The 26341-nt window shown below is 41.8% G+C and overlaps 1 protein-coding gene across 2 annotated transcripts in view; it reads left to right on the top strand.

The window, feature by feature from the left end:
- Positions 1-4363: 4363 nt before the first annotated feature.
- The window catches only part of DHRS7B (dehydrogenase/reductase 7B), a 54293-nt gene continuing 32315 nt past the window's right edge, over positions 4364-26341 (top strand). Inside the window, exons 1-2 of one of the 2 annotated variants that reach the window (XM_037810381.1) lie at positions 4440-4468; positions 8488-8578. Coding sequence is in view for 1 of the 2 variants with exons in the window: in XM_037810380.1 (XP_037666308.1) it covers positions 4389-4468 (80 nt within the window). In the remaining variant the exon portion in view is untranslated. Of the gene's footprint in view, positions 4469-8487; positions 8579-26341 lie in introns of both variants that reach the window. The other variant, XM_037810380.1, reaches the window with a different exon arrangement.

Raw genomic sequence — 26341 nt, 5'->3', positions numbered from 1 at the left:
TGGCTTTTTCACTCAGCCCAGAGGCTTTCAGATTCATCCAAGTTATTGCATGTAACAATAGTTCATTCCTTTTTATTGGCAACTAGTATTCTATGCTATGGCTCTACCATTGTTTATTCACTTATCGAGGGACATTTTTATTGGTTCCAATGTTTTGGATCTTACAAATAAAGCTGCCAAGAACAATTGTGTACAGGTTTTGGTCTGTTCATAAGTTTTTCATTTATTTGGGATAAATGCAATTGGTGGATCGTGTGCTAAGTATATGTTTAGTTTGTTTGTTTGTTTGTTTTGTTTGTTTTTTCCAGAGAGGCTGTACCATTTTACATGTAAGAGAAATCCACTTTCTTTGCATCCTTGCCAGCATTTGATATTTTCACTGTTTTTCATTTCAGCTGTTCCTATAGGTATGTATAAAAATCTCATAATGGTTTTAATTTGGATTTCCCTAAGGTCTAATAATGTTGAATATCTTTTTGTGTTCTTATTTGCTATCTGTATATTTTCTTCAGTGAAATATCTCTTCATGTGTTTTACCCCTTTTTTAACTGAATTGCTCTTTTTTTAATGTGGTTAGTTTTGAGAGTTCTCAAATATTCTAGATATGAGTCCTTTTTCAGATATGTGGTTTGCAAATATTTTCTCCCAGTCTGTACTTTGTCTTTTCATCCTCTTAACAGAATCTTTTGCAGAGCAAGTTTTTCATTTTGATGAAGTGCAATTGATCAATTTTTCTTTTATGGCTAATGCTTATGGTATCATGTCTAAGAACTCTTCACTAAGCCCCAGGTCCCAAAGATTTTCTCTTGTGTTGTCTTCTAAAAGTTTTATGGTTTTATATTTTACCTTTGAATCATGATCCTTTTTGAGTTAATTTTGAAGAAGTTGTGAGGTATAGGTGGAGGTGTTTTATCCAAGTGCTCCAGCACTATTTGTTGAAAAGACTATCCTTTCTCCATCTCTTGCTTTTGCAGCTGTTTGGGGTAATTTCTGGGTCCTCTGTTCTGTGCCATCAATATGTGTTCATCCCTTGCCAATAGCACACGGTCTTGATTATTATGGTTATATAATAAGTATTGAAATCAGGTAAAATGATTCATTCCACTTTATTCTTCTTCAAAATTGTTTAAATTATTCTAGATCCTTTGCCTTTCCATATACATTTTAGAATAATCTTATCTATCAGTTACAATAATTTTGCTGGTATTTTCGTAGGAGTTGTGTTAAAACTATATATCAGTTTGGCAAGAATTAACATCCATGAACTTGGTATATCTTTCTATTTATTTAGATCTTCTTTGATTTCATTGTTTTTAGTTCTCAGCCCACAGGTTCTGAGCTGAAATGTTAGGTTTATACCTAAGTATTTCCATTTTTTGAGTGTCTGTAAGTGGTATTGTATTTTTAATTTTGGTTTTCACATGTTCATTGCTAGTATAAAGAAATACAATTGAATTTCTATCCTGGGATCTTACTGAATTCACTTATTAGTTCTATGAGATTTTTCTAGATTCCTTGAGATTTTCTACATAGACCATCATGTCATCTGCATATAGAGACAGTTTCATTTTTCACTTTCAAATCTGTATGTTTTATTTCCTTTCCTTGCCTTATTGCATGGGCTAGAATAGCATCAGCGTCTTCTTATGTTTGTTTTTTATATAATGTCCACGATTTTTAGTTGTCCTTAGCAAGAGGAATAGGGGAAAATGTGTCTATTCTATAGTTTTGGAAGCAAAGCCCTTTGTTCTGATTTTATAGTAGGCCAGGGATTGTGTTAACAGGCAGAGTTTATATAATAAATATCTTGACTAGGAAATTAAAGTTCTCACACTTGCATTTAACAGAAAATTCAACTGAAACTGGCTACAAAACATTGGAATTCATTGTATTGCTGAAGCCTGGGATGTTAACATTGGGAGCAGGACCTGGTATTGCAATAAGGACTCAGGATCTTACTGGGGCAGTTGCCAGGGTACTCACATTTTGTGAACTGGCAAGCAGGGGTCCAGAGTTTTCAGGAAAGCACAGAGGGGCCAGAATAGTATAAAACTCCTGTGAAAACAGCAAAGGAAAACACATTGAACGTATTATGTGAAAATCTAACTAGCATTTAGTTAAAAACAAAAATTTCCCTCTGTTTCCAGATTTTGTGGATACCTGTAAAGTGAATAAAAGCAAGGTATAGGGCAGTGTTATACCTACTACCATTTGTGTAATAAAGGGAAAATGCTGAATGCATACATAATTGCTTGTTATGCATAGGATAGTGTAAGGGTAAATATAAATTAAAAAAATATATATTTAGATTAATTTTCCCTGGTGCAAAAAGGGAAAGAGATCCACCCCCTCTTCCCTTACAGCAATCTCTTCTACCACTTATGTTTTTTTTCTTGTTTATTTGCAAGTACTGTTTACATATTTTGAATAAAAGTTATTTTCAGATCTATTGCTTGAATTTTTACTCTTTTAATAGTGTCTTAAATTTAATGATGCCTTATTTAGCAGCCATTTTTTTTAGGGTTGGTACTTTTTGTGTCCTACTAAAAAGTATTTTCCTGTCCAATGGACATAATGATATATTGTGCTATGTTATCTTCCGGAAGTTGTAGCTTTCATATTTCATATCTCTGATCCATCTAGAATAGTTTTTTTTTTTTTTGGTATAAGGCAGGGGTCAAGGTTCATTTTTCCTCCAATCAACATTCAGTTGACTTACAGTATATTGCCATTTATTGAAAAGAACTTTGCTCATTTTATTACAGTGTGAAAATGTGACCATACACCTGTGGGTCTGATTCTGGCCTCTCCTTTACATTGATCTTTTTATGTATTTCTTTACAGGAAATTATTTCCAACATATCTTATTTTATAAAAGTACTGCCTGTATCAAACATTTTAAAAATCACTGTTAATTCCACTGAAGAGCTGCCTTTTTAAAGAGATACTAGTTCCAATTGATGGGATACATGACTTTAAAATAGAAAGTTTCCACTGTTTATTAAAGTTTCAACATAGAATTACAGGTGAGCAAGATACTATACTAGCACATTTTTTTTAATCTTTTTTTTTATTAAATTCAGTTTTATTGAAATACATTCACACACCATACAATCATCCATGATACACAATCCACTGTCCACAGTATGATAACATAGTTATGCGTTCATCACCACAATCTATCTCTGAACATTTTCCTTACATCAGAAAGAACCAGAACAAGAATAAAAAATAAAAGTGAAAAAAGAACACCCAAATCATCCCCCCATCCCACCCCATTTGTCCTTTAGTTTTTATCCCCATTCCTCCACTCATCCATACACTAGATAAAGGGGGTGTGACCCACAAGGTCTTCACAATCACACTGTCACCCCTTGTAATCTACATTATTATATAATTGTCTTCGGGAGTCCAGACTGCTGGGTTGGAGTTTGGTAGTTTCAGGTATTTACTTCTAGCTATTCCAATACATTAAAGCCTAAGAGGTGTTATCTATATAGTGCATAAGAATGTCCACCAGAGTGACCTCTCGACTCCATTTGGAATCTCTCAGCCACTGAAACTATTTCGTCTCATTTTGCATCCCCCTTTTGGTCAAGAAGATACTCTCAGTCCCACGATGCCGGGTCCACATTCATCCCCGGGAGTCATACTCTGCGTTGCCAGGGAGATTTACACCCCTGGGAGTCGGGTCCCACGTAGGGGGGAGGGCAGCGAGTTCACCTGTCGAGATGGCTCAGTTAGAGAGAGAGAGAGAGAGAGGGCCACATCTGAGCAACAAAGAGGTACTCAGGGGGAGACCCTTAGGCACCATTACATACAACTTTAGACTCTCCTTTGTGGTAATGAGCTTCATAAGGGCAAGTCCCATGCTCGAGGGCTCAGCACATCAAACCGCCAGTCCCAATGTTTGTGACAACATCAACACCAGGCCAGGTGAGGATGTCCAACACATCCGCACCTTCCCCCAGATCCTCGGGGCTGGGGAGGGGGAGGCTGTAAATATATTTTTTATTATCTGCCCAAATTACTCTAGGATGTATACTAGCACATTTTAAGTAAATAAAATGTTTGTTAAAAACTCTGAAGTCATTCTGTTTAAAATTTTTCAGGATAATTCACAGGAAATTAATATATTAAAATTATACACTGAAGGGCTGGGCTACTAGCTGTGGACATTTAGATGTAAAGCAGCTCTTTAAGGAAATAAACCGTCTTAATTACTAAGTCTTTATAATAAATCTCAGTAAGTGTAGTGTAAATTCTCCAACTTTCTTCCGCGAGCGTGCCCGGAACCCAAACCAGGCGCATCCCGTTTCCCGCCCGGGTCACTCAAGCAGGAGGAACCCGCCGGGGCCTTGGCATTGAGGGACGCGCGCCCGCCGCGCATGCGCATCGCGGGGGGCGGGAGACGCCCCTTCCGAGGCTGGAGGATGAAGTTGACCCACTACGGTCGCCCCGGCAACAGGTAGTGTTCCGAGAGGGGTCCCGGGTGACCGGGATGGGGCCGGCCCGGGCTGAGGCGCGCGTGGGGGTGCCGCCTCGAGGCGGACGCCGAGCGAAGTTCCGGGGCGGGGCGAGGCCGTGGGCTCCGTGGAGGGAGGCCGGCCCGGTCGCGTTCCCGCCGCGGCCTCCGGGCTGGGTGCGGAGGGGCCTGCAGGGGGCTGCGGCGTGTCGGGCGGAGCTGGGGTTGGCGGGGCAGGCCCGGCTGCAGCAGGCAGCCCGCGGGAACGGCGCCTTTGGGTTCTCGCTCTGCGCAGCCTGGCCGTGCAGCGCGGGGCAGACGTTTTCGGCTCCTCGCGCGCGTCTGCCCGGCTGCCCCTGGGGTTCGCCGCGCCGGAGGAGATCGTGCCCGGCGCGGAGGAACTCACTAACTGGTACCCATTTAATTCGTCTCAGTTCCCAGACCTTTGGTGCAGCGATTTGGGAACTGAAGTTACTTTAGAAGAGACTGCTGGCCTTCACACACCCGTGTGTTCAGTGACCATAATAATTGCTTCCCGTGGTGGAAGCGCCAGGAAGCCCTTCTCACTTGTCCCACCTGCGTGGGAGAAAAAGAAGAGGAAGTCAGTTTGTAGAGAAGTGGCGGATGGGAAAACGGATCCTTAGCTTCGTGATACACGGTTATGATGAACAAAGAAGATCCAAGTTGGGAAGGCCAGGGAGGGGAACTAGCTCTTTTGAGCACCCTCAGGAATGGCTGTTAGATCTCTCTATTACTCCTCACCCAGCGGAGTGAAGTGGGTGGGGTCGGTATCACTATTTTTTGGAAGAGGCTACCAATGTTGACATTTCACACAGCAAATAAGTTGGAGTCAGGCTTTTACACCCAGGTCTCTCTGCAAAACCTGTGAGGTCCTTCTTAAATAATATATATTTAAAAGGTAATCTGGAGCCTTGCCATAGTATAATTTATCAACATGTCAGGGGCCTCCAACTGTTTCCTAAGGTCATGTGATGTTTTTTATTTCTCTTGTGGCTCATGATGGGAGTAGAGATGGAAAATGGGATAAGGCCATGACTAGGCCTTGGAGAGAGGTGACCAGTAAGACTGATAGTGCTTCTTTTTTTGCTGGAACTCCCCAGGATAGCATTTTGCTGGCCCCAGAAGCAATGTAGTGAGGCTTCCAGATTAACAGTTGACCGAACCATATGTAGTCATATTAGGGCCTGCTTTAAAGGAAGAACATTATAAAAATGGATATACAAATGTTTTGCTGCCTTAATCTTTTTAGGAAACAGGACTACTTAAGTTGTTAAATATTAATTATTTTCCATTGCATATTTGGAGCTTCTTTTTTTATTTTCAGTACATTGGCTAATGGGGTGGGTGGGGGATTTTATTTCAGTACATTGGCTAATGGGGTGGGTGTGTGATTTTATTTCAGTACATTGGCTAATGGGGTGGGTGGGGGATTTTTTTATTATAGAAAATACAAACTGGGAAAACAAAAAAAAGTATCTGCACCGCTGAAAGGATCTTTGTTGTAGTTTTGTTTTGGGTTGTTGATAAGGAATCTGACAGAAATACTACATCAGTAGTTACTGGGCATGCAGTGTGTCATTTACCCAAGAGGGAAGTACTCTTTTAGTTCATTTTTACGCATGAAGAAACTGGGGCCCAGAGAAGTTAATCATTATGTTCAAAGTTTGAAAATCTAAGGAGGAACAAAACAAAGCTAAAGGGAGCGGTTTGGTATATGTAGAGTGCACCAGGAAGGGGGAATGACGTTGGGGTGTTGGAGGACATCAGAGTGAAGTGCACATTTTATCAGTGAGGCACAGGGCTCCGACTGGCAGAGAATGGCACTTTCAGACATACCTCAGAGCTACTGTGCGTTTGGTTCCTCACTTTTCCTGTGCATTCACAACTTGGCTAACTGGTGCAAGAGGCCTAGCTTTCGGCCTGTCTCAGCTTTCAACAAAAGTGTAATCATTTCTAGTTTTGATTTTTTTTTATCTTCATTTTATTGAGATATATTCACATATGCAGTCATAGAAAACAAATTGTACTTTCGATTGTTTACAGTACCATTACATAGTTGTACATTCATCACCTAAATCAATCCCTGACACCTTCATTAGCACACACACAAAAATAACAAGAATAATAATTAGAGTGAAAAAGAGCAATTGAAGTAAAAAAGAACACTGGGTACCTTTGTCTGTCTGTTTCCTTCCCCTATTTTTCTACTCATCCATCCATAAACTAGACAAAGTGGAGTGTGGTCCTTATGGCTTTCCCAATCCCATTGTCACCCCTCATAAGCTACATTTTTATACAACTGTCTTCGAGATTCATGGGTTCTGGGTTGTAGTTTGATAGTTTCAGGTATCCACCACCAGCTACCCCAATTCTTTAGAACCTAAAAAGGGTTCTCTAAAGTGTGCGTAAGAGTGCCCACCAGAGTGACCTCTCGGCTCCTTTTGGAATCTCTCTGCCACTGAAGCTTATTTCATTTCCTTTCACATCCCCCTTTTGGTCAAGAAGATGTTCTCCGTCCCACGATGCCAGGTCTACATTCCTCCCCGGGAGTCATATTCCACGTTGCCAGGGAGATTCACTCCCCTGGGTGTCTGATCCCACGTAGGGGGGAGGGCAGTGATTTCACCTTTCAAGTTGGCTTAGCCAGAGAGAGAGGGCCACATCTGAGCTCTAGTTTTGATTTAAAGTGAGAGATGTGCAACTCTTCCTTTCACTTGAACGGTTAGAGACCAGAAGTTATTAATTGGCCTAATTTCAATGTTGTGTCTCAGGAAAAAGGGAGGCCCAAGCAGAGGGAGGGAATGGGGGACTGATGAGTCGGTGGAGCAGACAGAACACACACAACAGGTATTGATTAAGTTCGCCATCTTATATGGGCGCGGTTCGTGACGCCCTAGAACATTTACAATAGTCACATCAAAGATCACTGATCGCAGATCACCATAACAGATAGAATAATAATGAAAAAGTTTGAAATATTGCAATGTGACACAAAGACATGAAGTGAGCATGTGCTGTTGAAAAAAATGGCACCGACAGGTTTGCTCCCTGCAGGGTTGCCATAAACCTTCAATTTGTAAAAAATGCAATGTCTGTGAAGAGCAATAGAGTGAAGCACAAAAAACAAGATACGCCTGTATCTTAAAGGCAAGAGCCTGTTGTCTTGTCTGATTGTCCTGGGCCAAGGGCAGGACAGCTGGCTGAGATTCTGTAGATTTTGAAGCCTGACTTGGACTGAGATTTTGTAGATTTTGTAGCCCAGGTTTGGAACCCTGCTGCCCTGAAGTAATGGATTCCTTAAGTGCTTTGCTTTGAAAGAACCTGATACTGCACACAACAGTGCAAGCCAGAGATATTGGTGTATTGATTACATCCAAAAGGGTTCTTGGTTTTATAAACAGATCTGCTTCAGAGTTCCTTTAGCTGATACATTCCTATAGTGTGCTTAAAATATGTGTTACATTCAGATTTGCAACAGTGTTTGCATAAAGGGGCCTATGTTTGTGTCCTAGGCAAGGGGTGTGGAATGTCCCCCCCCCACCGTATACACTCCTCTTTTTCTCCATTCTTTAATAATAGTAATCATAGTTAATATTTATTGAGTGTTTGCTATGTTCCAGGCACTGTGCTAAGCACTTTACTGGATGATTCAATCCTCAAAATAACACTGTAAGGTAGTTATCATTATCTTCATTTATAGAGGAAGAAATGGACGGTGGTATAATGAAAAACTTGGCTCCTCTTTGTTCCCAGTTCCTGGGGAAGCAACCTTAAAGACTTTGGAATTTCCTGTGACAAGAGTGTCTTTTGTTCTTCACAGGTGGGCCCAGACCACACTGACAGTTGCAGGGCAGGGCCAGCGGCACCTGCAGTCTGGGGTGGGGGCTGGCCTCACTGGAAAGACCAGCCCTGTGATTGGGGGGGTTGAGCGTTGAGCTTTGACCTCTGGGAGGAGAAGGGGCTGCAGATTGAGTTCACCCATGTGTTCATTGATCCATCAGTCATGCCTACGTCATGGAACCCCATGGAAACTTGGAACCCTTGGAGCTCTGATGGCTTCCATGATTGAGAAATACGTTGCTGATGTGCCAGGTGAGCAGTGTCTTCTGACTCCATGTGGAGAGGACATGGATGCTTGCATGGGAGACCTTCCCAGACCTCACCTCTTCTTTTGTCTTCTTATTTGTATTCCTTTTCTATAATAAAACTGTAATTGCAAGTATAGTGCTTTCAGTGAGTTCCATGAGTTGTTCTAGTGATTTCTCAAACCTGAGGGAGAGGAAGGACCCTCTGAATTTGCAGCCAGTTGATGAGACATACAGGTGGCCTGGAGGGCCATCTCGTGGGGAACTGCCCTTATCTTGAGGAGTCTGGCCTAACTCCTGGTACCTTGAGTCAGAATTGAATTGTTACTGCAGTGACTCTGGTAGAAATTTTTGCAAAAACTGTACATGGGCTCATCAATGGTAAGAACTTTGTCCAAAGGTACATAGCTAGTAAGAGCATAGCCAATTCCATTCACTCCAACACCAGTGCTTATCTCGATCTCATTCATTCATTCATTAGCTATGTAACAACTACTCTGTACCAGCAGTGTGGTAGGTGTTGGGGAGACACTGAAGACCAAAACATCCACAGCCCCTGCCCTCAAGTTGCTTATAAGTCTTGCAAGGGAGATAGCCATACATGATGAATTACCTCAAAAAAATATTGATTACAGTTTTGATACATGCTGTGGAGACAAGGTGGAGGGTGGTATGAGAATTTATAATAGGGTCAGTTGGCAAGAGGGAAGCGTGGGGGAGAGAGAGGGAAGGATTTCCTGAGGAAATAATATTTAGCTGAGACCTGAGGGACTGACGTGGAGTTGAATTGGGCAAGGAGAAGGGAGAAGAGCTACCGGGAAGAGGGAGTGGCATGTGTGAGGCCTTGAGACTATGAGTTGCTGTCTCTCGTGGTTACTGAAAGGAGGCCTGTGTGGCCAGGGGTGGAGAAAGCTAGGAGGTGGGACAAGAGCAACACTGCTGCCCAGTCGTGGTTTGCTTCGCAGAGTGTATGATCAACCCCACAGCCCTCATCTAGTCTCCAGATCTCTCTTGGAGCTCTGTCTTCAAACATGTTGTTAGACCTCTGGTTGCCCACAGGAGGGGACTGAGGGTGAGAAGACAGATAGATACCTAAAATGTGTATTGATTACATTCAAAAGGATTCTTGGCTTTATAAACAGATCTGCTTCAGAGCTCCTTTAGCTAATATATTCCTATAGTGTGCTTGTGTTTGTAAATTTGCACTGCAAAGCTCAATAGACATTGTCTTAGTTTCTAGGTTGTTACCGCAAATACAACAGAATGGGTTCGCTTAAACCATGGGGATTGGTCTCATGGTTTTGGAGGCTGGAAGGCTGGCTTCCTCTCAGGAAGTGTTCTGGCTGGCTGGCAGTCCTTGGGTTTCCTTGGCTTTCTTGTCACAGGGCGATGGCCTCTCCTTTCTCTTCTGGGTCCCACTGACCTCCAACTTTCGGCTCTTTCCTTTGGCTTTTTTTTTTTTTTTTCCTATAGAGACCTCAGTAATATGATTAAGACCCACTCTGATTCAGTTGGCCACACTTCAAAAGATCCTGTTTACAGCGGCTTCACATCTACAGGAATGGATTAAGATTAAGGATGTGCTTTTTTTTTTTCTGGGGTACGTAACTCCGTCTGCCACAGACATGGAGTGCCAACATTGTATTTCATCTTAATTGTCTCTGGTTTGAAAATTGATTTGTCACACAGTTTTTAGCCCCACTCAGGTCCAAGCCCTATTCTAGCCATCTAGGATGCAGACTTCTGTAAATTTGTACTCTCCCTCGCTATTCATGCTTTAGTTAATGTTTTATTTGCCTTCCACTTGAGATGCTACAGTTGTTTTATCAGCGTTATCTTCTGACACCTTTAGTTAGCACTTCTGTGTGCGAGGGATAGAGGGATGAGCAAATGGATGTGGCCTCTGTCCTCACAGAGCTTACACATGTGTTCAGTTGGAAGTTGTGATAAGACTCTGAAGTAAAAGCCCAGGGAGTTGTGTATATATAATAAGGGGACTCACTCTAATCTGGGAAGACCTCCCCAAGGATGTAATATTTAAACTGAAATTTGAACAATAAGGACAACTTAGCGAGATAAAGACTTAGTGTTCCTGATATGGGGAAAAACATGCACATAAATCCTGAGGCCAGAGGGGGCCTGGCTGTGGGAGCTGAAAGAAGGCCAGCTAGGGCCGCAGGACTGAGAGGGAGGGAGGGAGTCAGGAGATGTGGCTGGCGAGGGAGGCGAGGGGTCCGACCACGCAGGTCTCGAGGGCCCTGGTGAGGTTCGGGGCTTTATCTTATGAACAGTGGGGAAGCCATCGAAGAGTTTCGGTCAGGGGAGTAACACAGTTGGGTTAGGTCTCTTTATAAAAGATCTCTCTGGCACTTCAGTAGAAGGAGAAGTCCATGGATTTGAGGGATATTTAGGAGGAGAGCTTGATAGAGCTGGGTAATTAGTTGACTCTGGGGTAAGAAGGGAGAGGGAGGTATCAAGCCCAATTTTTAGTTTTCTGGTTTGTGCATCTGGGATAGGAAACCCTGGAGGAAGACAATGAATTCAGTTTTGAGTAAGATGTCTTTGACATCATCCAAACAAATGGAGATGTCACAAAGGCACTCGGAAGATGGGTGGGCTGTTATGTCTTAAAAAGCTCTCCTCCGAGAGGAGTGTCATTACTTTTCCTGGATCGAGGGAGTCCCCAAGCTGGGGCCAGCCGCAGTGAGGTAGACCAGGATAGGGTACAGAATGTTCTTCAAACTTACGTTGGGGAAAAATTTTTAAATAAAATATCCTGTCAACCTAGAAATCCTCTTCACAAGTCTAGAAAAGAAAGAAAATAGTTCTGTTCTTGAATAAGCATTAAACCAGACTGCAGTGCCTCCCAGGGAATCTGCTAATAGGTTATAGAGACAGAAAGAAACACCATCCTTGTATACAGTCAAGCAGTTATAATCCATTATGTACATATTCTCAAGATGAATGGAAATGTGTCCTCATTTAAAAGGGCTTGACAGCACCGTTTGCTATGCATATTTTCATAGTTCATCCTAAAGTCACCTGGTAATTGGAGTAGCCATGTGTGCCAATTAATTGCCTAAGCTAAACTCCCGTGGTGACTGGACAATGGGGTGCTCTTAGTCTGCTAGGCTGTTGAAACACAATATACCAGAAATGCTTTGGATTTTACAATGGGGGTGTATTATCTTACAAGCCTACAGTTCTTAGTCCATGCACATGTCCCAATCAATGCATCATCAGGAGATGCTTTTTCCCTGAAGACCAGTTACTGGTGATCCTGGAGCCCTCTGTCACATGGCAAGGCACATGGCAGTGACTGCTGCTCTCTGCCTCCTCTCAGGGTTTTGTTTCTTCAGCTTCTTGCTTTTGTGGCTTTCTCTCCATATTCATTCCCTTTATAAAGGACTCCAGTAAGAGGATTAAGACCCACCCTGAATGTGGTGGGTTACATCTTAAGATCCTACTCACAGAAGATCCGCAGCCACAGGAACTGATTAGCTTTAAGAACACACTTTTCTGGGGTCCGTAAAGCTTCCAAACCCTCATAGATGGCTGTCTTCCTTGATGCTCCCAGGCTATTAATTAAGAAAAACATTCCTGAGCTGTAACACCAGCAAGAAGCTTATTTAGCCTTTAAAAAGATTTATATACTTATCAAGGGGAGAGAGAAAAGATTTACAAACACTGGTTTTTTTTTAAATACTCAAAAATGGAAGTGGGGGGTGGTATTTTTCCCTTTTGGCAATGGGAAAAATTCAGTGTTGGACTGGAGCACTCATGGTATGGGATTATTCTGGAGACATTTTTCTTTTTAAAAATTTTTTATTGTGGTAACCTATTTAAAACACAAAATTTTCCATTTTAACCGCTTTGATGTGTATGATTCAGTGATAGCAGTTGCATTCACAATGTTGTGCTCCCATCATCACCATCCATTACCAAAACCTTTCATCAGCCCAAACAGAAACTCTGTACCCTTTAAGCAGTGACTCCCTACTCCCACCCCACCTCTTATAGCCTGTAATCTACTTTCTGTCCCTTTGATTTTGCTTATTCTGGGTATTTCATATAAGTGAAATCATACAGTATTTGTCCCTTGTGTCTGGGCTTATTTCACTCAATATGATGTCTTCAGGGTTCGTCCCTGTTGTCACATGTACCAGAACTTCATTCCATTTTATGACTTGATGGTATTCCGTTGTTTGGACAGACCACGTTTTGTTTATCCATTCATCTGTTAATGCTCTCTTAGGTTGCTCCTACCTTTTGGCTATTGTGAATAATGCTGCTATGAACATTGGTGTACAACTATCCATTTGAGTCTATGATTTCAGTTCTTTTGGGTATATACCCAGAAGTGGGGTTGCCAGGTGATATGGTAATTTTCTGTTTAATTTTCTGAGGAACTACAAACTGTCTTCCACAGTGGCTGCACTATTCTGTATTTCCACCAGCAATATGCAAGGGTTCCTATTTTTCTGTGTCTTGCCAGCACATATTTCCCATTTTAAAAATAAGAGTCATCCTAGTCATTTCCCTAATGGTGGAGGATGTTTTTAAATGAGTTACATGTAGTTGTGCATGGTTAGGGTGCCCTCAAGTGGTCACATCTAGCCCATAATTTCTTGTATATTGATTTAAAGGAAAATATCCCCAGTAGGATTTACTTAAGACCCCACTGGTTTCCAGACAGTGTTCTTGTCCCTGGCTGTTAACCTGTCCAGGGCTTATCTTGTCCTCCTCAATGTCACTAATGTCATTCCCCTTCTCACTCAGGTAGCTAGTGTTATGATTTTACTGTGGATGAGAATCCTGGATTAATCTATTCTAGATGCTCATAAGCATAGAGAAAAAACTGAAATTGAATGGCATGTAAATTTAGCTTGGAAGCCTCTTGCTTTTTGCTCCTCAAGGTAAGGAAATCCAACAAATTCCTTTGGCTTCTACCTTAACTCTCCCGCCATCTTCTAAAAGTTCACAGTAAACTGCGACTTGGTGGCTGAACTGCTGAGTGTAGGGAGAAGGCTGCTGGAGGCAGCTGAATCGATTGAACACTGCTCACTGGTAGTTTGAAGCCTGCTCGTTGTAATTAGATCTTGTTGTGGTAAGTAAGGTCAGGTTTGTACTGGGACCAGTAAGTTTTGAAAGGGGATGTGAATTTTTCCAGGTTTATGTTAGTGGTACTCGGTGGTTGTTAAATTGGAAACTATGCTAGGAAACTACTATTGCATCAGATTTCTCTGTGAATATGGCACTGTAATCCAGAATGGTTTAAAACATTAGATAAACTGAATCGGAAATTGTGCTGAGTTCCTGTTTAAGCAATTAGCTTCTTTATGTTCATTTACTGCATAGAAACAATTTGGATGATTGAAACTGAGTTTAGAGATCTATTCATTTCCCAGACAGTTTTAGAAACCTTCCTTTTTAAGGCTCCAATTATAAGGATTAAAAACTGTCTTTACACAGTCCCCTATCTGATGTTCCTAAGAGTTAAGAACACTGGCTTTTGCGTTTCAGTACGTGGGTTGAGAGCTCTTCTGTTATGTACCGGCCGTGTGACCTCAGCCTTTCTCGTCCAGCGAATGGAAACACTGTCGGACCTTCCTCAAAGGTCTGTTAGGAGGATGAGATGAGATTGTGGGACTGAATGTGTAGCTCAGGGCCTGGCACACTGCAGACCCTAAAAATATGTTTGTAATTGTTCTTATTAATATTTTTCTTTCAACAACAGGCTAAAAATTACCCTTTTTAGTATGATTTTGACATCTGCATAATATTAAAGTTTCACTCAAAGTTGTCATGTAGCTTAGAAACAAGCAAGGAATAGGCAAAAGATTAATTCTGTTAGAAATAAAAATGTACTGGTTTGAGGAGCTGGCGTTTCAAAGGAATGAAGGATTGTGACATTAGACTTTGGGGCATTTCTTAATGTCTAAACGGTATCTGAAAGGACAGAACCATTTTTTCCTTTCAACTGCCAAGTCTTTACAAAGGGTGAGCTTTCTTCTCCCATCCTAACCTGGAGCTGATGGTGGTTCTCAAACACCTCCAAGTGCACCTCCCAAGGGCCCAGTTCCTGTTGGCTCCTTACGCTTGGGGTAGCAGTTGGGGCTCCAGAATCCCAGTTCTTGAAAACTAAGAGGTAGGAGACAGCGAGGGAGCCCAAGGTAAAGGCGTTCGGCTTGCTCATCTCATGCATGGTTTTCATTTGTTCATTCAGCAAACGTTCGCTGAACATCCACCTTACAGGAAACGTGAAGATGCATCGAGCAACTTATCTGAGGTCACCAGACAGAGACCACAAGTGGTCAGACAAGGTGCATCCAAGTGCACTGGGAGGCCTGCAGGAGGCACCAGGCGACTCCCGGCCTTCTCCCTGATCTCACTTGACACTTTCGGGTTGAAAAACACACACGATAGGCAGCAGCTGTGGTATCAAATGATATATTGATGCAAAACTAAAATTTAGTTTTTCCTCTTTTAAAGTAAGAATGCTTTCTTGGATTATTAGTCTTTTTAGTAAGAGGTTATAAATGTTTTTTTTTCTGAATAGTATAAAAGGCAGAAAGGTTATGTTTTATCAGAATAACTTCTTGAGCTTTATGTTGACATTATCATGTCCTTGGTTGTTTAAAAAAAATCAAGTCTTCTCACTTGTAAAAGAACTAGGTCTTTTCCTTAACTTCAGTTAAATAAACCAAATATTGTTCATAATAACCCATTTTTCCATTTAACATAATGTTCAATCCTGACAACTTTTAACATTTTGCTTTCTCAAAATCACCTCTAAAGGATATCTTTTATTCCAAACAGTTGTGAAGGATTTGTTTTTCATCTTGTAAAAAAAAAAAAGAAGTGCTAAAAATAGTTTTCATTTTATGTAAGTTGTATAGGCAATGTTTAGAAAATGTTATAAAAATTAAGAGATTTTCTAACCTTCTGTTAGTTACTGATCTGCACAAGATTCAACATCAGTATAGTGTCATGAGTCATAGCTTTAATTATTTTAAAGAATTACATGTCACAGAAACAACCAACTTCCCTTGTTAGTTACATGTTTTATTCTAAGGCTCCTCTGAAAGTACTCATGGTCAACTGCAGGTCAAAGCTTCATCTTCAAAAATAAAAATGAAAAAGGAACTTTAAACCAGAAACAAAGCAAGTATATAAATATTTTATGTTCTACCAGGAACTAACATAACCCTGGTAAAAATGTGAAGACGAAACTGGACTTCTGTTTTAACTGGCGCACTTACACGTCTGACCCAGGCACCCAGGGCTGTGCATTGTGTCTCCCCAGCTGAGTTCTTTGTGGTCACTAAAAGTATAACGGTGTCAGCCTCGTCACCTGGACATGCTCCAGAGGTAGATGGGAACACACTGTTATTGAAGACGCCCACGACGCTGCGGCTGGAAATGGCGCAGCTTCCCTGGCCCTGTGGTGGACGCCCCCTCCCGCCTGACTCTGTCTGATGGTCCCGGGTGGTGCTGAGCAGTAGGCTGAGGGGTGCCTGCACCCACGTCCTGCTCGCCAGGGACCCATGATGCTGCACTCCAGCAGCTGTACCAAGAACACACCTCCTGCAGGTGTAACTATCAGAGAGATGTGGCGAGAGCCTTAAGAGACGTGACTGGCATTAAGGCTGTTCCTGTGGGGCTGGCAGGCTAACAGACACCCATCAGCGGTAGCATCCTAGGCCCCCGGGAGAAAGTTAAGTAATCTTGCTCACAGGAGAAGACCTTCCCATTGAGGTACCCACTAAACATTTATGTTTGTGTCCTAGGCTTCTTTTCCTGCTTCATCTAAGTTCATCTAATGTATGCAGAAATGTACCAGCTTCAAGTAGTTCTGGCCTCCCATGGAACATTCTTCCACTGTCTTTAGTTAACTGGAGTAATTAGATAATAATCGTTAATCACCCATGCCCCCAAGGCAGCACCTGTGCCATGGTTGGCACTGCTTGTAGCTCTTATGTGCCAGATGAACAAGCCAGTATCACTGATACTTTAGCTCAAGTGCAGACTTCTATTAATAAAATTCAAAAGTAGGGATTTATTGGCTCTTTTTCTTCATGGCTCACCCTTGAAGTTATACCCTTAAAACATTGGACTATACCCTTCTTCTGGAGTCCTCACTGTATTGATGACTTGTCTACCTTGTTAGTGTTTGCATTGTAGTGTGGCCTCATTTCTCAACATTTCCAGCTGTAAGCTGGTGCCCTCCACTTCCCACACTCAGAGACTTACGCAGACAAGGTGATGGGAAGATTGTAAGAGTTGTGGGACCGGTGGATTGTAACGTAATGAACTTTTGCATTGTCCCCCAACTCTTCCCTCTCCCATGGGCCTAGAGAACAGATGTTTCCCTATCAGTAAAACAGTAAATCTTGCTTGAGGAAAGCAGCGGTGATGTCAGAAGCTGTGCTCAGTAGGATAACAGCACTGTTGTCAGAAGTTATGCCCAGGAGGAAAACCTAAAGTATTGTAGAAACTTGGTAGACCAACGTGTAGCCCTTAGTTTGGATGCACACACAGCTGACCACTGCGCCAGTGCCTGAACCCCACCTCCCTTCGTTCAGATCTTATGAAACGTTGCCCTGTCCTCTGCTCAGTGCGGGCGATCGGACTCCAGAGGTGCTGCCTCTCCTGCAGCCGAGGACAAGGACCCCATGTAAGCCCCCCCCAAATCTGCTCATTTTCCCTCAAGCTGGCCTTGTCTGAGTCATTCTTTGGTCTGTCTTACCCCTCACAGTTTGGCGGAAGGCTGTCTTATTACACAACCCCTTGCCTTACTCGGAACAGTTATGGGTGTAGACTCCAGACTGTAGGTTACCAGGAGATAGAATGAGGCTAGAGAATGGGGACTTGTTCCTTAAGATGTGCAGAATTTTTAACTAGGTTGAATTTAAACGAGTGGAAATAGATAGTTTCTGGTAGCACATTACTGTGAGTATAATTCACAGTGCTGAATTGTATGTGAATATGGTTGATAGGGGGAGTTCAGAGTTATTTATGTCACCAGAAGGAAAGCCAGAGGTTAAAACATGGGACTGTATAATTCACTAAATCCTGTGGTGGATGACGACTGTGATTAACAGTACAAATATAAAAAATTTCCTCCATGAACTAGAACAAATGTATGAAGCTATTAGAAGGAGTTACTAGTAGAGTGGTATAGGGGTAAACACTCACCTGCAAACTATGGACTGTAGTTAACAATATTTTAATATTCTTTCCTCAACAGTAACAAATGTACCACACCAATGTCAGTATAGGGATAGATAAGAGGTATGGGATGTTTGGACTTTTCTCTTTTTTTTCTCTCTTTTTGTTTTTTTCCTGGAGTAATTAAAATGTTCTAAAATGATTGTGGTGATGAATGCAGAACTATGTGTTGATACTGTGAGCCACTGATTGTATACTTTGGATGGATTGTATGGTGAGTGAATGTATCTCAATAAAATTGCACATTAAAAAAGGAAAAGAATGAATTAGGAATCAATAACAGAAAGAAATTTAGGAAATCCGAAGTATTTGAAAATTAATATAACGCCAGATAACCATGGACCAACATATAAAAATTTATGGGATGCAGCTAAACTATGCTTTAAGGGAAATTTATGACTTCAAGCACTTTATTTAAAAGAAAAGAAGAAAGGTCTCAAATCAATAATCTAAGCTTGTACATTAAGAAACTAGATAAAGAAAAGCAAATTAAACCTAAAGCAAGCAGAAGGAAGGAAATAATAAAAATTAGAGTAGAAATCAATGAAACATAAATCAAAAAAATAGAGAAAAATCAGTGAAACCAAAAGTTTGTTGTTTTGAAAAGATTAACAGAATTGACAAACCTCTAGCAAGACTAGGCCAAGAAAAAAGGGTAGAAGACACAAATTACCAAAATCAGCAGTGAAAGAGGCTACAGCCAACCCTACAGAAATTAAATGGATTAGAAAGGAATACTGAAAAAATTTATGCTGACAGATTATATACGTTAGATGAAATAGAGAAATTCTGAGAGACAATTAAAGCTGACTTAAAAAGAAGTACAATATGTGAAAATGTATAACAGTTAGATAGATTGAATTAGTAATTAATTTATCCACAAAGGAAAGACCTGGCCCAGACGGCTTCACTAGTAAATTCTATTAAATGTATGAAGAAGAAATAATACAGATTTTTCACAAACTCTTTCAGAAAATAGACAATTATAAAACTTCTGGAAGAAAACATAGAAGAAAGTCTTCATGGCCTTAGGTTAGACAAAGAATTCTTAGATATGACACTAAAAATATCCACAAAGGAAAAAAAATATATTGGATTTTTTCCTTTTTTTAAAATTCAGTTTTTTTGAGGTATATTCACATGCTATACAGTCATTCACAGTGTATAATCAGTTGCTCACACTACCATTATATAGTTGTGCATTCATCACTACAATAAATTTTTGAATATTTTCATTACTCCAAAAAAAGAATAAAAATAATGAAAAAGAACATGCAAAAATCCCATACCCCCCATCCCCCCTATTATTAATTTAGTTTTGGTCCCCATTTTCTACTTATCTGTCCATTTACTGGATAAAGGAAGTACGAGCCACAAGCTTTTCACAATCACACATTCACACCGTGTAAGCTACATAGTTACACAGTCGTCTTTAAGAATCAAGGCTACTGGGTTGCAGTTTGACAGTTTCAGGTATTTCCTTCTAGCTATGCTAATACACTAAAAACTAAAAAGGGATATCTATATAACGCATAAGAATAACCTCCAGAATGACCTCTCAACTCCATTTGAAATCTCTCAGCCACTGAAACTTTACTTTGTTTCATTTCTCTTCTCCCTTTTGGTCAAGAAGACTTTCTCAGTCCCACCATGCTGGGTCCAGGCTCATCCCCGGGAGTCATGTCTCACGTTGCCAGGGAGATGTACACCTTTGAGAGTCATGTCCCACATAGGAGGGAGGGCAGTGAGTTTATCTGCAGAGCTGGCTTAAAGAGAAAGGCCACATCTGAGCAACAAAAGAGGTTCTCTGGGGGTGACTCTTAGGCACAATTTTAAGTGGGCTTAGCCTCTCCTTTGCAGTAATGAGCTTCATAAGGGCAAGCCCCAAGATTGAGGGCTTGGCATTCTAAATTGGTTGTCCCCAATGCTTGTGAGAATATCAGTAATTCCCCAGGTGGGGAAGTTTAATATTTCCACATTTTCCCCCAGTCCCTCAAGGGGGCTTTGCAAATACATTTTTATTCTGAGCCCAAATTACTCTGGGATGCCTCAGGGCTTTATACTAGCCTGTACAAACCAACCAGATCTCACTCCCTATTCAAAGTTCCGTGTAATTATAAGTGTTTGAATAAGCTGACCATACAAGTTAAAATATAGATTTTGCACCAAATAAACATCTTTTCCTTTGGTTTCACACAGAAGTTGAAGTTTTAAAATACATCAGTATCTTCCCTTTAGTCCGATTTGCCTTAGTTCCCAATCAGATCAGCTTCATTCATATCTCTAATTGAAGTCTGATTCTTTTTCAGCTGTTTTAACAGTTGCTGTATGGAGTAATACTGACATTCATAGCTGCCGAACTCTAGCTCAGAGTCTCAGATGTCACACGGGTACCCAAAGTTCCAGGGACCGACCAAGTTATACACAAAGAGCTTAGCATCTCAGAATTCAGAGATAACCATTACAACTCAGGAATAGATGTGACTGCTGTGAGAGCTTATAATCTAGGAACCTTTACAATAAGCCTTTCCCCTGATAACCTGTGCTCTAAGATTTAATTCTCAGAGTTTGCACATTATAGTTAGTCTGTATTAGTGAGACGTTATAATGTTTGTCTTTTTGTGCCTGGCTTATTTCATTCAAAATGCTGTCCTCAAGATCCATTCACCTAGCTGCATGCCTCACAACTTCATTCCTTCTTGCAGCTGCTCAATATTCTATTGTATGCACACACCACAGTTCACCATTCGGTTCATCAGTTGATGTACCCTTAGGCCACCTCCATCCATTGCCAATTGTGAATACTGTTGCCATAAACACCAGTGTGTAAATGTCCATTTGTATCCTTGCTCTCAGTTCTTGCAAGTATTTACCCAATAATGGGGTTGCAGGACCTTATGGTAACCCCATACTTAGCTTCTTATGGAATCACCGCACTGCCCTCCAGATGGGCTGTACCATTCTACTTCCCCAGTAGTGAATAGGTACATCCCTCTCACCATATTTTCTCCAGCACTTCTACCCTCTATTTTTCTCCTGTGCAATTTTTTGAGATATATTCACATACCATACAATCATCCACAGTGAACAGTCAGTTATTCACAGTGTCATCATGTATTTGTGCATTCATTACCATAATCAGCCCTTGAACACATTCATTACTCCAGAAGAAAATTAAAATAAGAATAATGAATAAAAAATAAAAATAAAATACAATACAAAGGTTAGACAACAGCACCACCATCAAGAATCCCATACCCCTCCCTTATATCCCCCTCTTATAGACATTTAGCTTTGGTATATTGCTTTTGTTACAATTAATGGAAGCACATTACGATGTTACTGTTACCTATAGACTCTAGTTTGCATTGATTGTATTTTTCCTCAATACCATCCCGTTTTCAACACCTTGCAAAGTTGACATTTGTTCTCTATCATATAAAAACATTCTTATATTTGTACATTTAATCGCCATACTTGACCACTCTAGGTTTCACTAAGTTATATAGTCCCAGTCTTTATCTTCTATCCTTCTGGTGTCATACATTTCCTTAAACTTCCTCTTTCAACTGTGTTCACAGTCATCTTTGTTCAGTATACTTACAGTATTGTGTAATACAGTGTAATTATGATACCATTACACAGTATTGTGCTTTCCATTTCTGGATCTATACAGTCAGTCTTGTTGAACATTCTATACTCCTTCAGCATCAAATGCTGATCTCTACCCTCTTTCTATCTCCTGATAACCTGTGTTCTCAGCTTTAACTCTCAAAGTTTGCTCAGGTTAATTTATAAAAAATTAAAACGTTTGTCCTTTAAAAGATACCTGTTACAAATATGAAAAAAATAAGCCACAGAATGGGAAAAAATACTCACAAATCGTATTTCTGATGAGGGACTTGTATCCAGAATAAATAAATAAAAATACAAACCCAATTTAAAAATGGGAAAAGTATTTGAATAGACATTTCTCAAAAGAAGATATACAAATAGCCAATAAGCACATGAAAAGATGTTCAACATCATTAGCCATTAGGAAAATGCAAATCAAAACCAGTGAGATGCTACTTCACACCCACTAGGATGGCTATAATGGAATAGACACACAATCACAAATGTTGGTGTGATGCAGAGAAAGTGGAACGTTTGTGCATTGCTGGTAGGAGTGTAAAATTCTGTAGTTGTTGTGGAAGACAGTTTGGCACTCCCTTATGAAGCTAATCATAGAATTACCATATGACCCTCAGTTCTCCTAGGTGTATATCCCGAAGAACTGAAAACAGGGATTCAGACAGATACTTATATGCCAGTGTTTATAGCAGCACTAATAACAGTAGCCAAAAGGGGTGAAAAAACCCAAGTGTCCATCAACAGAAGAATGGGAAGCAAATGTGGTGCATCCATGCAGTGGAATAGTGTTTGGCCATAACAAGGAGTGAAGTTCTGATATGTGTTACTACATGGATGAAACTTGACTACATCATGTTGAGTGAAATAAGCCCAGACTCAAAAGGACAAATATTGTATGATTCCACTTATATGAAATATCTATGATAGGCAAACTCATAGAGGCAGAAAGTAGATTAGAGGTTACCAGGGACTGTGGGTGAGGGAGAATGGGGAATTATTGCTTAATGGGTACAGAGTTTCTGTTTGGGAAATGGATGGTGGTGATAGTTGTGCAACATTGTGAATGTAATTAATGTCACCAAATTGTACACTTCAAAATGGGTAAAACGGAAAATTGTATTCTATGTATATTTTATCTGGAAAAAAAAGTTAAACATGCCATTTCCTGTGACCCAGGAATTCCACTCTGTGGTAGACTGCGTTTTGTACCCCAGTTTGGACGTGTTCTTGGTCTTAAGACGCCTTCTGGTGGGTGTACCCCCATAGTAAGTAAGAGGTCTTCAAGATGTGACCTCCATTAAGGTGTGCCCACTGCATCACGCTGGGCTTTAGGGGGTTGCTGGGGTCCTTTATGAGCAGAGCAGGAGTCAGCTGGAGAGAGAAACCACGAGGAGCAAGAACATAGGGGTCAGCGGGCCTCAGAAGAGGAAGGAGAAGATGCTGCCATGTGCATTGCCAAGGAACCCCAAAGATTGCCAGCCAGCCAGAAGATACTGACCCCAGGAGGAAGCCAGCCTTCCAGCCTCTGAAACCATGAGCCAGTAAATTCCCTTGTTAAACCAACTCATTGTATGATATTTGTTTTAGCAGCTGGGAAACTAAAACCTGCTCTTACGGGTTTAACAAGAGAAATGAAAACATGTCCATTCTAAACTTGTGCCCATCATTCGTAATAGCTGAAAAGTAGAAACAACCCAAATGTCCATTGATCTGTTACATTCATCTGTTGTCTTTTTATTGTTGAGTTGTAAGAGTTTTTTTTTTTTTTTTAAACATATTTTGGATACTAGTCCTCTAGCAGATTTGTAATTTGCAAGTATTTTCTCCCATTCTGTGAGTTTCTTTTCACTCTCTTTAATAGTGTCCTTTGAAGCACAACTGTTGTAAATATTGCTGAAATTCAGTTTTTCACTTTTGTCTTTGATTGTGCTTTAAGTGTCATGCTTAAGAAACCATCACCTAATCCAGGGTCATGAAGATTTATACCTATGTTTTTTTTCTAAGAGTTTTATAGTTTTAACTCTTACATGTAGGTCCATGACCCATTTTGAGTTAATTTTTAAATATGGTGTGTGGTATGGGTCATTCTTTTGCATGTGGATATCCAGTTTCCCCAGCACCGTTTGTCGAAAGGACCATCCTGTCCCCCATTGAATTGTCGTGCACCCTGGTGACATCAGTGCCTGTAAGTGCATGGGCTCATTTCTGGGCCTTCAGTTCTCTTCTGTTGCTCTCTGTCTGTCCTTGTGACAGCACACACTGTCTTGATTACTGTACTTTGTAGGAAGTTTTGAAATCAGTCGACATTGTGACTTTAGGCAAATTACTTAATGCCTCTCTTTCTCCCTGCCTGTTTGCTCTTAGATCTTTTCTCCACCCTTCCTCTGCTTCTCTCTGTGTTGCAAGGGGCCATCTCCTCCACCCCACCCCCCAGATTTCCTTGCCAACTGGCTTCCAGCGCAGTTGGACAATGGGAGGCCCTGGTGGGACCTTGGAGGGCACAGGAAGGGAAAAGCCAGGGTCTCTCCCCTGTGCTGTCCTCTTCGGGAGCAGTGTTTTCCATCCTGCCGGAGTCTCCCGCGCTGCATCAGCTCCCATGGATGGCCCTGGCTTCTGGGTACTGGTAATACCACCTTTTCCTATGTTCCTGCAGCCCTAGGGGTGGCAGCAGTTTCCTGCTCTTGCTAACCTTTAGGTTGCCTCACTGTTCACTGTTTGGCTTTTCAGCTCTCCAATTCCCTGCCTTTTATACTTCCTCTATTTGAAATACCTCAGACGGATTCTGGTTTTCTCAGATTCTGATGCCCCTCATCTGAAAAACCCAGATCAGTCACTGTGAGGATTGAGTAAGTTAAGGCAAATAGATTGCTATGTATATAGCACACAAGTGTGTGCCTGGAACCTCGCAGGGGCTAGGTAAGGTGTGCCCTTACCTCAGGGTCGGTGGTTGTAGGTTGCAGTGAATTGGAAAGACTAGAAATAGTGAGCTGGAAAGACAGGAGGCAGTGGCCAGAACGGGATGCTTGAAACGGAGATGAGAAGGGGCTGCTCTGGAAATTATAAGGCTGAAGCTGTGCTGTATGTGGGGAGGGGGCTGAAGTGGTGGCGAGAAGATAACAGAGGCCAGGAGGCCACAGTGGGAAGGGCCCATGTGGACATCAAATGCACCAAGAATTGTGATGGGAGACGTGCTGGAGACAGTGACAGCCAGGAGCAGTGGGCAGCCAGGGCTGGCAGGAGAATCCAGCTGTGTGGTTTGAGTGAGGAAGAAGGGAAAATGGTCTGGAAGTGGAATGAGGGGCAGAGGGTGCCCTAGTGCACTTGCAGGACACGAGGGTGTGGAAGAGGGACTGGCCACCACCGCAGGGGGCTCCGGAGAATCTGTGTTCTCAGGAGGAGCTGGGCCTTGTCAGAGCAGGAAGGAGATGCCCTGAGTGGGGTGAAGACGTAGGGGACTGTGCTGAGGACAGGCCAGGAAGCCAGGGAATGTCCCAGGAGACCTGGACTTCCTGTGATGACTGACATAAACAGGGTAAAGGGTACGATGAGACTGGTCCTAGTGATTTCCAGGCAGATGGGGTAGTGAGGTTGTATGTTGGGGTACAGGGTTGGTGGGGGCTTGCTGGGTGTAGCTGGCTCCAGGAGACAGGCTGGAGGAGAGGCGGTGTTGACTGGGGTGCAGGGGTCCTCCATGTTCCCCTCAGGGTGGCACATCCCCCGGGGAGACAGCTGCATAGATCTTCAGAGGCTCTCAAGCTGTAGTGCCCATGGCAACACCAGAGGAGGAGGGTCGTAGGAGTTCAGATTCTCAGGTCTCACCCACTTTGGAGATGGTGATTGCGAAGGTCCGGGCTGGGACCCCGGATCTGCATTCTGGGAGGTGCCTGGACTCCAGGGAGCAATGTGGCTCCTTCCTCAAACCCACCAGGAGGCGGGACCTGGAAGGTCAGGTGTCTGCCTCTGTGGGCAGAGCCCAGGCGAGACCCCGTTCCTCCGTGCTGCCCCAGGTGGCTGCCTTTAACTGGACATTGTCAGTTCTCCTTCATACTTCGCCAAGTAAAATCACTTAGCTGGGCCCAGTGTTCTCATCTGTAGTATTAGGGCATTGGATTAGATTATCTCTAGGATTCCCTTTTCCAGGGTTTTTATTTGTTTGTTTTGTTATTTTACCTAATTGTACAGTTGTACAGCAGGGTGATACTTCTAGTGGAGTGAAATATATTCACTACCAGCCTCCACTGAGCAAAGTTGAGCATCAAGGAAATATTACAGAAAGCTCAAAGATCCACAAAAGTAGAGACCAGTACAGCACATCCCATGTACCTGTTATATCCGTCTTCAACAGTGTTTTGCCATATGGAGGGAAGGAAATATAAACCTTGCATTTCCTAACTTCTAAATTTGCTTTTTAAAATGTATTTGCTTGTACCTCCTTCTGTGGCTAAGCTTATTAATGCTTATACGACCAGAAAAGGCTTCATTACAGAACTGTATATGTTGACTTTTCCATTTAAACACAGTCTAAAAAGATAGCCTTTCTGCTAGTAACACTGACAATAAAAATGGAGAATGTATTAAGGACTTTTTCAATTTAAGATGTTTCTTCTTTTAATACAGACTCCTGAATTTGCCAAATAGTTTCTTTCAGTCTGAAAAGGCCCAGAGACAGAAATAGAGGGAGAAGATTTATCTGTGAAAAAATGTAGGAATCTAACAGTGGGTGAAGGAAATAGATTGATGGATGACTGTGGCCTGTCCCGAAAAGACACGGCTGTGCCATGGGACACCTGGTAAAATGAAGTGCTAGGGCACCCGCGAGGTTATTTTTAAGTGAAAGCATAGACATTGGCAATGCAGAGGCCTCTCGGATTATTAGGCCTTCGTTCCCAGCGAGTCCTTCCAATAC

Source organism: Choloepus didactylus, chromosome 18 (assembly GCF_015220235.1).
Source record: "Choloepus didactylus isolate mChoDid1 chromosome 18, mChoDid1.pri, whole genome shotgun sequence".
Lineage (NCBI taxonomy): Eukaryota > Metazoa > Chordata > Mammalia > Pilosa > Megalonychidae > Choloepus > Choloepus didactylus.
Note: the sequence above shows the minus strand (reverse complement) of the source record. Positions and strands in the feature narration are given on the sequence as shown.